General features: G+C 39.2%; 1 protein-coding gene across 1 annotated transcript in view; it reads left to right on the top strand.

Moving 5' to 3' along the window:
* GTF2B (general transcription factor IIB) overlaps window positions 1-14428 on the top strand; it is a 32321-nt gene extending 17893 nt beyond the window's left edge. The window contains exons 3-7 of the mRNA XM_055340943.1: window positions 2438-2571; window positions 7670-7816; window positions 7949-8078; window positions 11293-11574; window positions 13912-14428. Coding sequence (XP_055196918.1) covers window positions 2438-2571; window positions 7670-7816; window positions 7949-8078; window positions 11293-11574; window positions 13912-14045 — 827 coding nt within the window. The 3' untranslated portion in view covers window positions 14046-14428. The remainder of the gene's footprint in view (window positions 1-2437; window positions 2572-7669; window positions 7817-7948; window positions 8079-11292; window positions 11575-13911) is intronic.
* The last annotated feature ends 1203 nt before the right edge of the window (window positions 14429-15631 follow it).

Here is a 15631-nt window from a genome sequence, read left to right as displayed (position 1 = left end):
AATGTTATAGTAACAAAGTGAAATTTAAAACCCAACCCTTATCCTTTATTATTTATTTTTGGCTGAGAGGGGGTGATTGATGAAATTTGACCTCTCCTTCCTGAAGTCATTCTGGATATTGTTGATAACCAATAATAATAATAAGTTTGGGCCAGGGAAATAAAATTTAACCTTTGGCCATATGGGATTTCAGTTGTCTTTTAGGCTGTCATCCTGTCTTTGGTTCATCAAGAAACCCTAAATCTACACTCACCTTACTGTTCAGTCATGAAACAGAAGTATTTTCAAGTTCCAGTCAGATTATGTTGTAATTAGACTGTGTTTTAGGTAGGAACGTTAATGAGGGGAAATTGTTTACCACTGTAGCATTGGATCAGAAGTTTACTTTGTAATAAAAATAAATGGTTTATTCTGTTCACTTCAAAAAATTACTTCATTCTCTTCCGACAGCTCTCTATACATGGATTGAGAAGTGTACCTGTGTGTAATGTTATGATATACATATTGAATGTGTTTACTTTTTTGGCTCGGGAACCTGGTCAAAGTGGTAGCAGTCCCACTCTAGATGGAGGAAGGAACCGTTCTGTGTTCTGTATGTTATAGTAGTGGTTTTATTTTGGCTATTATAAATTTTCATATATAGACTTTCTATCTGGTGTTCATTTTACAAAAATCAGTGTTTGGTTAAGAATGGAACTTGTAAAAGTTGGCCTGTTCCTCTGTTCATGTTCCTCGAACATGAAAGGATATGGGTGGGAGGTTTTGTGTGTGTGTGTGTGTGTGTGTGTGTGTGTGTGTGTGTGTGCGTGCAAGTGTTTATTGGCAGGCTGCTGCTTTTTCAAAGGTTGATTATACCCAAACATTATGGCTGCCTTGTGTACTTACCCTTGAAAAGTTTATGTATTGTAGTTTTCTTCCAGAGCAACTTCTAAAATGCTGCCACATTTAGGTTTTCTTCAAATGAAAATCCATTATGCACTCTGATTTTTTTGAATGGTCAGCCCTATTTTGTTACTCATGCACTTAATCTGTTGGTCCGGTTACAGTTTCATGATATGCTATTTGAGTTATTTTGGAAATTTTATTTCTTACCAATGCTATGTTTTGAGCAGTAAAATATAAAAAGAGGGAATGGCTCTTAGCACAAATCACAGATTGTTGAATGAGTCATGTAGATTGTTCCCACGTATGTGGGAAAATTACATCACTACCAAGTTTTGGGTTTTCTATTTATACTATCCTAGGCCAGCTTCCTTGCACTCCTCTTTTCCCACTAATTCTGTTTCTTTTTAAAGGCAGTACAAAGCAACCAATAAAAGAAACTCATGGTAGGTTATTTTGGGGCCAAAAGGAATATGCTATGAAGTAAAGTACTAGTTAGCCAAGATGCCTCATTTTTAGATTTCTAGAGACACTTGAAAGATGTGAGCATACCTCCCTATCTTTTCATTTATGCTGTTCTCTTAATACATTCTTTAAAATATTACAAATTAATGATACTTGATTTTTTTAATTTAGAATTTGTCAAGTAATCCCAAATATGAAGGCCATAGTAGTTTTCTGTTGCGTGCATGTTCCTGTGTTTTTATTTCTCTAACTAGCAAAGTTAGATTCCCATTTTTCCCTTTGAAAACATTGTGCATGGGGAACCTGGGTGACTCGGTTAAATGTCAGACTTTTGGTTTCAGCTCAGGTTGTGATCTTAGGGTTCTGGGATCCACTGCACAGATGTCCTGAGATGTTCTGCTCAGTGGGGAGTCTACCTGAGATTCTCTTTCTCCCTCTCCTCCCCACCCGACCCCCCGCCCATTCTCCCACTCATACGCACCTGCGCACATTCTCACTCTCCCAAATAAATAAATAAAATCTTTAAGAAAATGAAAATGGGCACCTGGGTGGTTCAGTCAGTTAAGTATCTGCCTTTGGCTCAGGTCCTGAGATCAAGCCCTGCATGGACTCTGCTCAGCAGGGACTCTGCTTCTCCCTATGCCTCTGTCCCCCCACCCCACTCCTGTTCTAGCTCCTTCTGCTATCTCTTAGATAAAAAATATTTTTTTAAGATTTTATTTATTCATGAGAGACACAGAAGCAGAGACATAGAGGGAGAGAAGCAGGCACCTTAACAGGGAGCCCGATGTGAGACTTGATCCCCAGACCCAGGATCACGCCCTGAGCAAAAGGCGGACGCTCAACTGAGCCACTCAGGCATCCCAATTCTTTTTCTTCTACGAGTTAGAATATCTTGGCATAATGGTTAAAGAGGGTTGTTATTGGACTGGCATAATAAAGGACTGTTTGAGGATAGATGTCTGAGACATGAAACTTAAACTGGAGCCCAGATGTCCATGTTGAGATTTCCTAGGAATAAAAGGTCTTAGACAGTGTTCAGTAAATCCTGTCTTGACAAGACCATTTTGATTTGTGTTTATATTCTTAGGTGACCGGGTTATTGATGTGGGATCTGAATGGAGAACTTTCAGCAATGATAAAGCAACAAAAGATCCGTCCCGAGTTGGAGACTCTCAGAATCCTCTTCTGAGTGATGGAGATTTGTCTACCATGATTGGCAAGGTAATAAATCCACTTGGCAGGAAACAAACTGTGGACTGAACTCCCAGCCTTTGAGAGTTTGGGAACTTTGCAAAAGTATCCTTCACTGCCCGCCCCCATGAGGAATTTTGACCTGAGAATAAAACTTACCAGTAATACTATTGTGAATGATTGTTCCCTTACACAGGTCTTCTTCTACCTTAAAGGGGAGACCAACAGATTGAAATTACAGTCGATCTCAGGCCCTTGTTTCCATGAGGCACATTTTGCACAAAAATTGAATGTATGATGATCTTTGTGAGTTCATATTGATATGTTCCTTGAATATTATGGATGTCTTTCCCTCCCCCCCGCCCCCCACCCCCCACATTACCTAAGATAAATTATAGCTCGGAATAGCCTGTTTTCCAATGGTGGATTCATGACTTACCTAAGCAATGTACGTTCGTCATCAGTAAGGTGAGAGTAAGAGTATTTATTAGAAAGTTGGAAGGTTACATGGGAATGTATGTAAAGTATTTATAGCCCAGCATGTAGCATGTGTTTAGTAAATGGTAGCTGCTACTGTTAGATAAGACAACAGCATAATTTGTCTGGCAGCTTGGCTGTTTTTTGCTCTCTTATCTGAATTGGAAGGAGTGGTGGCAATAATCCAAAGAACTAATCAAAGAAGGGGTACTATTTCAGGACTTGAGCTATACTACTGCATAGTCTGTCTTCAAGAAAATGTTATGAAAAAGCAGGCTATTAATTCTTTTTTCATACCCTATAAAGTACATATAAAATTTGAAAAACATAATGTAGACTTGGGTAAGAGTTGATAGTGTTATATTCAGAAATATCTTTAGCTGATTTCTGCATTTGTTTTAGCCTTATAGGCTTGGGGGAAAAGTATACTAAGGACATTTTAAAATCTGAGATTGCGACTAATTGACACTCTTTTTTTAGTGTTCAATTTTTTTTAAATAGAAAATTCATGAGTCAAACGTCAATGGGAGACGAACACAATTTTCCAAGATTTTCTTCACCCTTAACCCCCAAACTCAGTTCCCACTGCAGCCCTCTTTCCCCATCAGAAACCAGTAACCACTATCGCTAGTTTTCTCCTCTGTCCTTTGACAGTTTATCTTATGTGGCAAAAGAAGCTTTTTAAGATGCTACATTTGTCCTGTATTAGATTCTGTAGGTATTTGGGAATATTTCCGGACTTTGTATTTCTCTGTCCTGGCCTAGTCAGTCGGACATCAAATCACACTCTTAGTATCCAGTAGCTTTAGTTCTCCTCACTGCTCTGCCTTCTCAGCATTTGCTTCATTCATCTTTTCCATTTAAAGGTTAGGATCACTTTATTTAAAAAAAAATAATTGGTTATTATTTTCAGTGAGGTTTTGGTTAGATATATTTGCATATTGACTTAGGGAAGATGAGCTTCTTCCTGATAAATCTTCTGTTCACAAACATAGTATGCCTTTCCATATGCCTTTAGTCATATGTGTCCTTCTAGATGGGTTTTCTTCATAAAGGTCTTGCATGTGTAAGTTGATTCCTAGAGACTTCTCTTTTTTGTTGTTTGTTTCTTTCAGGGCCTTATAACTGATTAGTTATGCATATGAAGGCTGTTGATTTCTGTTTAATTTTGACTTTGCCTCTAATGAATTCTGTTATTTATAGCAGTTTTACAGTGATTTTATATACAAAAATACTATCTGCAAAAAGTTTATCACTTCCTTCCCAAATTATTCCTCCTAATTTTTCTCTTGCCTAATTTTATTTTTATTTTTAATTTTTAATTTATTTTAAATAAACTCTACCTCACAGTGGGGCTTGAGGCTTGAACTTAAAATCCCCCCAAGTTTGAGTTGCATGCTCTACTGGCTGCACCAGCTAGGTGCCCCTCTGCCCTCCCTTGCTCTGTTGCCTAACTTTAAAGTAATTATACCAGTATGGTTACATAAGTACATTATGTAATTACATCACATTGGCCAGTTTTCCTAGTATTCGCATATCTCAAGACACTGTGGGTATAGTTCCAATCCACCATAATAAAGTAAAATACCACAATAAAGGGAGTCAATTGCTTTTTTAAGCTTCCCAGTACATATAAAAGTCATATTTACACTATACTGTAGTCTGTTAAGGGTGTAGTAGCATTATGTTTTAAAAAAGTAATGCGGGCAGCCCGGGTGGCGCCGTGGTTTAGCGCCGCCTGCAGCCTAGGGCGTGATCCTGGAGACCCGGGATCGAGTCTCGTGTCGGGCTCCCTGCATGGAGCCTGCTTCTCTCCCTCTGCCTGTGTCTCTGCCTTTCTCTCTCTCTCTATGAATGAATGAATGAATGAATGAATGAATGAAATAAATAAATAAATAAGCAATGCATATACTTTAGCTTAAAAATAGTGCTAAAAAATGCTAACCGTCATCTGAGCTTTCAGTGAATTATGGTTTTTTTGCGGGTGGAGGGTCTTGCTTCGATGTGATGGTTGCTGAATGGTAGGTGCCTGTGGCAGTTTCTTAAAAAAAATGAAGTTTGCCCCATCAATTGACTTTTCTTTTCACATGTGATTTCTCTGTGGCTTGTGATGGTGTTCACTAGCGTTTTACCCACAGTAGAATTCTAATTCCAGAGTTGGAGTCTGTCCTCTCAAACCCTGCCACTGCCCTGTCAACTAAGTTTATTTAATATTCCAAACCCTTTGTTGTCATTTCAACAGTCTTCACAGCATCCACACCAGGAGTAGATTCCATCTTAGGAAACCACTGTCTTTACTCATCTGTAAGAAGCAGCTCCTCATCCTTGAAAGTTTGATCCTGAGATTGCAGCCAGTCAGTCCCATCTTCATTCAGTCCCTTCTCTTCATGAGATTGCTACTTGTCCTCTTGCTGCTTTCATCACATCTGCATTACTGCCTCCAGTGAAGTCCTGAATCCCTCCAAGTCCTCATGAGGGTGGGAATCAGCTTCTTCCAGTCTCCTGTTTATGTTGATATAATGACCTCTTACCATGAATCACGAATGTTCTCAGTGGCATCTAGAGTAATGAATCCTTTCCAGGTCTTCAGTGGACTCTGCCCAGGGCCATCAGAGCAAACACCGTCTGTGGCACCTGTAGCCTATGAAATGTGTTTCCTAAATAAGAAGACTTGAAAGTTGAAATTACTCTTTGATCTACGGGCTGGAGAATGGATATTGTGTGAGCAGGCACGAGAACAACATGTAACCCCATCGTCCAGCTCCATCAGAGCTCTTGGGTGACCAGGTGCATTGTCAATGAACAGTCATATTTTGAAAGCAGTCTTTTTTCTGAGCAGTTATTCTCAACATTTGGGCTTAAAATAATTAGTGAACAGATGTGCTATCATCCAGGCTTTATTGTTCCATTTCTAGAGCACAAGCAGGGATCCCTGGGTGGCGCAGCAGTTTGGCGCCTGCCTTTGGCCCAGGGCGCGATCCTGGAGACCCGGGATCGAGTCCCACATCGGGCTCCCAGTGCATGGAGCCTGTTTCTCCCTCTGCCTGTGTCTCTGCCTCTCTCTCTCTCTCTCTCTCTCTCTCTGTGACTATCATAAATAAATAAAAAATAAAAAAAATAAATCTAGAGCACAAGCAGTGTAGCTAGCATAACTCTTAGGGGCCCTAGGATTTTCAGAATGGTACATGAGCATTGGCTTCAACTTAAGTCACCAGTTGCATTAGTCCCTAACAACAGAGTTAGGCTGTTGAAGCTTTGAAGCCAGGCATTGACCTCTCCTCTCTAGCTAAGGAAGTCCTAGGTGGCATCTTCCAATAGAAGGCTGTTTATCTACATTGAAAATCTGTTGTTGAGTGTAGTCACCTTCATGAATTCTCAAAGCTTGATCTTCTTGATAACTTGCTGCAGCTTCTACATCAGCACTTGCTGCTTCACCTTGTGTTTTATGTTTTATATTAGAGAGAGAGCTTCTTTCCTTATGTCTCAGGAACCAACCTCTGCAAGCTTCCAACTTTTCTCCTATAGCTTCCTCACCTCTCTGAGCCTTCACAGAATTGAAGAGAGTTAGGACCCTGCTCTGGATTAGGCTTTGGCTTAAGGGAATGTGGTGGCTAGTTTGATCTTCTGTCCCAAAGCACTACAACTTTCCCCCATATCAGCAAGAAGGCTGTTGCACTTTCTTATCATTTGTGTCTTCATTGAAGTAGCACTTTTAATTTCTTTGGCATTCACAACTTGGCTGTTTGGCACAAGAGGCCTAGCTTTCAGCCCACCTTGGATTTTGACATGCCTTCCTTTACTGAGCTTAATCATTTCTAGTTTTCAACTTAAAGTGAGAAACGTGTGACTATTCCTCTGACTTAGAAGCCATTATAGGGTTATTAATTGGTCTAATTTCAATATTGTTGAGTCTCAGGGAATAGGGAGGCCCAAGGAGAGGGAGAGAGATGGGGAAACAGCTCCTCAATAGAACACACAAATTTATTAAGTTTGCTGTCTTAAAAGTGTGCAGTTTGTGGAGCCCCAAAACAATAGTAACATCAAAGATCACAGATCACTGTAAGAAATACAGTGAATAAATTTGAAATGTTACAAGAATTACTAACATGTGACAGAGACCTGAAGTGAGCAAATGCTGTTGGAATAAGGGCACCAATAGACTTGCTCAACTTCGGGTTGCTTTAAACTTTCAATTTGTTAACAGTACAAAAACACGGTCTCTGCAAAGTGCAGTAAAGTGAAGCACAATAAAACAAGGTATGCCTTTTCTTCCCATTAATAATTGTGCTGGCTTTGGGCCTGGGAGAATGATTTTCTAATACAAAGAAATACCCATTTGTAATATTTTGTGAGTTTGAAATAAAAAAATGGCTTTTGAGTTTTGTTTGCTTGCCTTTATAGCACCTTTGGAGATGATCCTTTCATTTTTCTCCTTAGGTCTATTAGGTGATGGTTTATACTCTTGAGCTCTCTCACAGTTACTCATTTACACCATCTCAACCTGGTACTTACTCTACTGAGGATTAGAGAGGAGGCACAGGGTAGATTTCTTGGGCTTACACATTCAGAGCGTTTAAGTTATGTTTCCTTAGAAATGTCTATTAAGATTCAAAAATTTTTTTGCATAAAGTTATAAAACCTTGTTTTACAGGGTACAGGAGCTGCAAGTTTTGATGAATTTGGCAATTCTAAGTACCAAAATCGGAGAACAATGAGTAGTTCTGATCGGGCAATGATGAATGCTTTCAAAGAAATCACTACTATGGCAGACAGAATCAACCTCCCCCGAAATATAGTTGTAAGTTTTTGTCTGTCTCCTTTAAGCCATTCTGACATTGACTTAGTGTAATTTATTGAACACATGAAATTTTGATAATGCAACTAATTAAATGGCCTAGAGTTAATTAAACTTAGTTTCTTTGCTTTGAAGGATCGAACAAATAATTTATTCAAGCAAGTGTATGAACAGAAGAGCCTGAAGGGAAGAGCTAATGATGCCATAGCTTCCGCTTGTCTCTATATTGCCTGTAGACAAGAAGGGGTTCCTAGGACATTCAAAGGTAAGTTTTTAATTGCAAAGATACAAATATTCTCTGTGTTAAAGTAACAGACCAAAGTCAAGGAACTTGGACACCATGTAACTAAGTCAGGTTTCCCTGGTTACATACGGTATCCATCTTGGTATCATTTCCAAATACCTCTTTAATTTGTTCTCTGACAAAAATTAATTCTGTGATCTGAACCATGTTCTTCTCAGGCTCTTTCCCCATGTAAAGTCACTTTAGTCCATGTAAGCTCTGTGTTCTTTGCTTGTGAGATCTTTTGAGCTGACTGCATTTTGTGGCCTTTGAGGCCTGGTATCATAAGCCAGAGTATGCCTTTGTTACTGGTTAAGTCTGTACACTTGATGCACAGAAAACTATTTCTAAGACCATGCACAGGTCTCTACAGGTGAAGGAGTCAAGCCTTAGAAAACATCAGGGACATTTTTCTCAAGTTATACAGTTTGCACATTCACCCTTAAGTTGGAGGGTTTGAAAGAACTAGTATTTTTCATCCAGTTTGTATTCAAGATGAATATAGGACAGCTTATTCACAGTGCTGCTGTCTGTGACCCTTATTGCTCTGACTTTCTCTGCCAGAGTTCATTTCAGCTTAAGATTTTCATTACCTTTCATTCACCCATGAATATCTTACAATGAAGCAGTGGCTTTTTTTTTTTTTTTAATTTTTATTTATTCTTGAGAGATAAAGACAGGCAGAGACACAGGCAGAGGGAGAAGCAGGCTCCATGCAGGGAGCTGATGGTGAGACTCGATCCCAGGTCTCTAGGATCACGCCCTGGGGCTGAAGGCGGTGCTAAAGCACTGAGCTAAACCACTGAGCCACTGGGGCGAGGCAGTGGCTTTTATCCTCATCATCTTTTTGTTTATTACAACTAAAACTAAGGCTTTTGTTAAATTTGTGTTTGGTAGTTTAATTTTTAGAATAACAGAGTCAAATACTTAATCTCGTTTTGTTGTTATAGCCTATGACCCCAGGGATTGCATATACATATGACATTGGGTAGCTTGAGAAGTATCCTTTAGCTTTGAGTATATTCTTTAATCTCCTTGATACACACTCCTTACAAAAGATTTATACATAAATATCAGTGGAGTTTTGGATTATTTGAAAAAACTTGTTTCTTTGAATTGAAACTTGTTAGTATTTTGAAATAATAAAAACCGACATTTAACTCATTTCAAAGACTTCTTTAAAGTGTGATAAACAGGGATCCCTGGGTGGCGCAGCGGTTTGGCGCCTGCCTTTGGCCCAGGGCGCGATCCTGGAGACCCGGGATCGAATCCCACATCGGGCTCCCAGTGCATGGAGCCTGCTTCTCCCTCTGCCTCTCTCTCTCTCTCTGTGTGACTATCATAAATAAATAAAAATTAAAAAAAAAAATAAAAAAATAAAGTGTGATAAACATTTAAATTAATTGAGGGGGTGCCTGGGTGGCTCAGTCAGTTAAGTATCTGATTCTTGGCTTTGGCTCAGGTCATGATCTCAGGGAGATCATGTAATCTAGATTGATCAAGTGCCGCATCAGGCTCCAGGCTCAGTGCAGAGTCTGCTTGAGAATCTCTCTCCCTCCTCCTCCCCACTGCTCATGGGTGCTCACTCTAAAACTAAATATATCTTTTTTAAAAAAATTAACTGAGAAATTTTAAATTAGCTCTATGGGAAGTATTGAGAGGATTAGAGATTCATTTTTAAGGCATGTTTTGTTCTTTATTGAGGTAACTGGTATGTTATATACCGGTGTGTGTGTGGTGTGTGGTGTGTGTGTGTGTGTGTATACACCATATATACCATATGTACCATATATGCCATAGGTGAGTTCTGGGTGCACAATATTATACATTTGACCCTTGAACAACACAAATTTGAACTTCACGCATCTAATTATATGCAGATTTTTTTTTTCACATAGTGCAGTACTGTAAGTGTAGTTTCTCTTAGCGATTTTTTTTTTTTTTTTTAAGATTTTATTACTCATGAGAGGCACAGAAAGAGGCAGACACAGGCAGAGGGAGAAGCAGGCTCCATGCAGGGAGCCCGATGCGAGACTCAATCCCAGAACTACAGGATCATGCCCTGAACCAAAGGCAGATGCAACCACTGAGTCACCCAGGCGTCCCATCTCTTATGATATTATTATTGTCTCTAGCTTTTTTGTTAAAATACAATCCATAATATACAAAATGTTGACTATTATTGCTAAGGCTTTCAGTCAACAGTATGCTACTGGTAATTCAAGTTTTGGGGAGGGTAAAAAGTTATTCATGGATTTTTGACTGTGCTGGGAGTTGGCACCTTCTAATCCCTGAGTTGTTCAGGGGTCAACTGTAATTTGACATATGTTACATACTACAAAGTAATCGCTAAAATCCAGCTACCAGCCATCACCATTTGGTTGATTCCCTTCACTCATTTTGCCTACTCCTCAACTCCTTTCCCCTCTTGTAACCACCAGTGTGTTCTGTGTCCATGAGTTTGTTTTTGTTTTATTTGTTAATTTTTTGTTTTCGTTTTCCACATATGAGTAAAATCATATGGTATTTGTCTTTCTCTGTCTTCGTAGCATAATGCTTTCTAGTGACAAGATTTTATTCTTTTTTAAGGCATAATAGTATCCATTGTATTGATATACCTCCTCTTCATCCATCTATTAATAGACTGTTTCCGTATCTTGGGTATTATAAATAATGCGCAGTGAACATAGGGGTGCATAAATCATTTTGAATCCTTGTCTTTTTATTCTTCATATTCTTTGTATAAATACCCAGAAATGGAATAGCTGGATAATATGGTATTTCTAGTCTTAGTTTTTTTGAGGAACCTCCATCTTTTTTTCCATAGTGGCTGCACCAATTTACATTCCCACTAACAGTGCATGAGGGTTCCCTTACTCCATGTCTTCTCCTCTCCAACAACTTGTTATTTCTTGTCCTTTTGATAATAGCCATTCTGACCAGTGTGCAGTGATACCTCATTGTGGTTTTGATTTTCATTTTTCTATAATTAGTGATGTTGAGCATTTTTTCATGTGCCTATTGGCCATGTGTATGTTATCTTTGGAAAAATGTCTATTCAGATCCTATGCCCATTTTTTAATCAGGCTGTTGAAGGCATGATTGCATTTTTGCAATTAAAATTTATTTTATAATCAGAAATGACATATTTTTAAATGAATCATATGACTGTGGATTTAAATTTTTTTTCTTTCAGAAATATGTGCCGTGTCACGAATTTCTAAGAAAGAAATTGGTAGATGTTTTAAACTTATTTTGAAGGCTTTAGAAACCAGTGTGGATTTGATTACAACTGGGGACTTCATGTCCAGATTTTGTTCCAACCTCTGTCTTCCTAAACAAGTACAGATGGCAGCTACACATATAGCCCGTAAAGCTGTGGAATTGGACTTGGTTCCTGGAAGGAGCCCGATCTCTGTGGCAGCGGCAGCCATTTACATGGCCTCACAGGCATCAGCTGAGAAGAGGACCCAAAAAGGTAGGATTCTTCCTCAGAAGGAGTAGTGATGAAATTGTGAAGGCTTGTAGTATATAATTGTGTTTCATTTTAAGCACAAAGCAGGTAAATAACTCGATCCCACATTTAAGAAAGAGTTTCTCAGTTGAGGTGCCTGGGTGGCTCAGCCAGTTAAGTGGCCAACTCTTGATTTCCGCTCAGGTCATGATGTCAGGGTTGTAAGATCGAGCCCGATGTCGAGCTCCTCGCTCAGTGGGCAGTCTTCTTGAGAGTCTCTCTCCCTCTCTTCCTGCTCGAGTTCAGTCTCTCTCCAATAAATAGATCTTTTTTTAAAAAAGTAGTTTCTTAGAATAAAATTTAAAAGCAAAATACTGTATTTTCCTTAAGTGGTTTATAAAATGTTTGGAAGCATAACTGTATGGACACCCTTCCCATTCAAATTAAGTATTTTAGTTTATACATTTTTCATTTCTAGGAGCTGTTTTTGTCACTCCAAAACATTATTTTAAATTTACTCCCTCAAAACTTGGTCTTGTCAATCTTGAAAGGTGGGGGCCATGCTTATTTCGCACTTCCCAGTGTGGCCTCCTACAGCTAGGCACACTAGGAATTTGTGCTGACCATGAGGTGTAACATTCTGTGAAGCCCATTCCCTTTCTCCTTTTGAATGGTATGCAGTTTCTTAAGACACTGACATAAGTAGTTTCAACCTTCTAAAGGCAGTGTTGAGTTTATTGTTGTAGGGGAATTTTCAAACAGAGGCACTAAGTGAATTTCTTTACAAGCACTTATTAATTACTTCTGTGAGCCTCAAAAAGATTTATAAAGAAAAAGAAGCAGTCATTTCTAAATTTAAAAGGTAGTGAGATGACTTGCTGCACCGACTTTGTAATAACCTATTAAGAACAGCCTTTCACCTCCGCTTAGGCTGCAGGTTTCTATATTAATAAAGTAATAAATTATATAGAAGAATGATTAGAAAGAAGCAGCCAACCATTAGTTATTTAAATGTGCCATTATCCATTCCTTTTGGCCTCCACTCATATTTCTTAAGGAAATTTTGAGTCTTCTGGTAAAATTGAGAAGTTGAAGCTAAGCAGAGCATCCTTACCTTTATTCCTAGTTGTAAAGTTTATCCTAATCAACTGCACAGAAGTGTTTATCTTGGCACTTTCTGTCGTTTGTGTTTTACATGAAGTTTGTTTTTTTGGAAGTTAAGGGCCTTTTCTTCCTCTCCCATCAGCCAGTTGACATTCACCAGTATGTGTGTCTACAAGAGAGATAATAAATGTAAGGCAGCATGAGATAATGAAATTTAAAACTAGCTCATGGCACACTGATGGCAGGCGTCCACACTGAAAATCTGTAAACCCTTAGGAATTGAACCGTGAAAAGGTGGTAAAATGAGTTTGTGTTAAAAAGACTGTTTTAAAAATCCATTTTGATTAAGTATTTGTAAGCAAATAATTGTCAAGCAGTAGTCCTTTGGGACTTCTAATAAAAAGGAAGAAAGCAGATGCCTGGGTGGCTCAGTGGTTGAGCATCTGCGTTCAGCTCAGGGTGTGATCCCAGAGTCTGGGATCAAGTCCCACATCGGGCTCCCTGCGAGGAGCCTGCTTCTCCCTCTATCTCTCTGACTCTCTGTCTCTCAGGAATAAATAAAACCTTTAAAAAAAAAAAAAAAGGAAAAAGGTGACAATGACTTTGAAGGGTAAAAGTAGACCTACTTTTATATAGGATTCTGTAATAGACTAGAAATACGTGAACTCTCTGTGCTCAGTGTTAGCTGTGGGTAATAGCGAAACATCCACATTATGCTGGAATGTACAGCTGTGTAGTACCTGATGAACTAAGTAGAAAAAGGTTGAAGGCAGTGCTAAACCGCTGAGCCACCTGGGCTGCCCTCCAAAGAACTTAACAGAATTAACCCAGAGATGTTACAGGGGAACTTTTAAACATGGAAATAATAAAGTGAGTTTCTTTATAAGAATGTATTCATGGGAGTACTTCCATGATCGTCAGAAAGATTTACTGTGAAGAAAAAGAAGTCACTTTGCTACAGTAGTTCTCACTCACGGTGCTATGCCCGGAGCACAGTTCAAATATTCTGTGTCTAGCAAACCTCTTCATGCCGCAGTGACAACCCTTTGAGGTAAGAGGGCCAACTGCCGTCATTACCAGCTGTAGCCCTCTTTTCTACCTTTTGGCATGGATTTCCATTGATAGGTTTTAAAATTCACCGTTTCTGGGTTTTTCACTGTGGATTTTATACTACTGTGTCCCACAAATTGGAACAGAGGTAGTAGAAGGGAGATGGGATGGAAGTTATAATTAATATTTTGATTTTTTGTCTTTTAGAAATTGGGGATATCGCTGGTGTTGCTGATGTTACAATCAGACAGTCCTACAGGCTAATCTATCCTCGAGCCCCAGATCTGTTTCCTACAGACTTCAAATTTGACACCCCTGTTGACAAACTACCACAGCTGTGAGCCGCGGCAGCTAATGTCAAACTCTTCTGAACACTGAACTTGGCCTGTTGTACATAGCCTATACCAAGTGCTGGATTGAGCCTCTTTAATAAGGAAAAACAAAGACATGGTACGCATTCCAGGGCTAAATACTAATTGCTTGGCATTCTGTATGTATATACTAGTGAAACATATTTAATGATTTAAATTTCTTATTGAATCTGCTTTCTTTTGTAGCAATCTAGGAAACTGTATTTTGGAAGATATTTGAAATTATGTAATTCTTGAATAAAATGTTTTTCAAAACTAAAGTTTTTGTTATAATTACATGTTATCTGTAATTTATAATATAATTACAAATTATGCATATCATTGCAGCTAATAAAGCTGATAGAGGTCCTTGTTTTCTGTTTCTTTCCATGTATATAGTTTTGTTTTTATAGCAGAGTTCGTCTTTGGGACCCACTCTTGACATCAAGAACATCAAAGAGGGTGTGTGCAGTTTATTAATATATATATATTAAAAAGCCAGAAGTGATGAACTGGGTCTTGAAAGGCATTGGTTGAAGAGAAAAACGTTTAAAGTTTTTTTCCTCCCCTCAATGAGCTGCTTATTTGAGCAGATAATTAAGATTGCAATTTTTGGATAATATATAGTTATATAGAGCCTGCATATCTACAATTACTTATTTTTATTTACTGAGATACTCCTAGGGTAAAGAATATTTGGCCTGAGGAGGCCCAGGAATTTTTTTAGTAAGCACCACCACCCCCCTCCCCGAGTGATTGGGATTTGTAGGTGTTTTGCCAGCACTCCAGACTCAAGGTCTTGACTGGCAGGCATTGTAGGCAAAGATCAACAGGACTTTGCCCTTTTACCAACCAGGTACTTTGTGAGGGGACTTGAACCCATGCTAAGCATCACCGCTGTACACTGCTCAGCCTTAAAGCAGGTGTCACGGTTCTTCCACCTCTGTGAAGAGGTTAGTACCAGATTAGAACAATGGCTCCTACTGCGGCCCAGTAGACAGGTTCAGACTCTGGTTCGAAACGGGACTTTCCCCCCAAGAAGCTCAGACTTTCATTTCTATTGACAATGGAAGACAAATGGCATTTCTCCTTTGCACAAAATGTAGGACACACAAAGCTGGGCGCGGACCCCAGAGAAACAAACGCCAGAATAGGGATGACTCTGGGCAGAACCCATCCCACCCAGAGCAAAACCCGGGAAGGAGGGGAGGGATCTTAGGTCGGTCAGTGTCTCCCTTCCAGGCACCCCCACACATACCCATCTTGCCGAGCATGGACTGAGAGCAGTGGTCCTCCCCTCGGATGCTCCCCAGTGTCCAGTGATTGATCACAAAACTTCCCGACCTCTGCGGGCTGCAGCCAGTCAGCTAGATCTTAAAATAGTTATTTCCGCTGTTATCAAAAGGCAGTACAGGCACATTAGTGAGCATTTGGAAAATGGATAATGAAAATGCCCGTAATTCACTTAGAATAAGCACCAGTATTTGGTTCTTTCCAGTTGTTTGGCTATGCTGTGTTTTTAAAATACGGTTGCAGTCCAGGTGTAATAATAGGATTTGTTTAGTATTTTCATTTTC

This window comes from Nyctereutes procyonoides, unplaced genomic scaffold (assembly GCF_905146905.1).
Source record: "Nyctereutes procyonoides isolate TBG_1078 unplaced genomic scaffold, NYPRO_anot_genome, whole genome shotgun sequence".
NCBI lineage: Eukaryota > Metazoa > Chordata > Mammalia > Carnivora > Canidae > Nyctereutes > Nyctereutes procyonoides.
The sequence above is the reverse complement of the archived record's forward strand: the minus strand, read 5'-3'. Positions and strand labels throughout refer to the sequence as shown.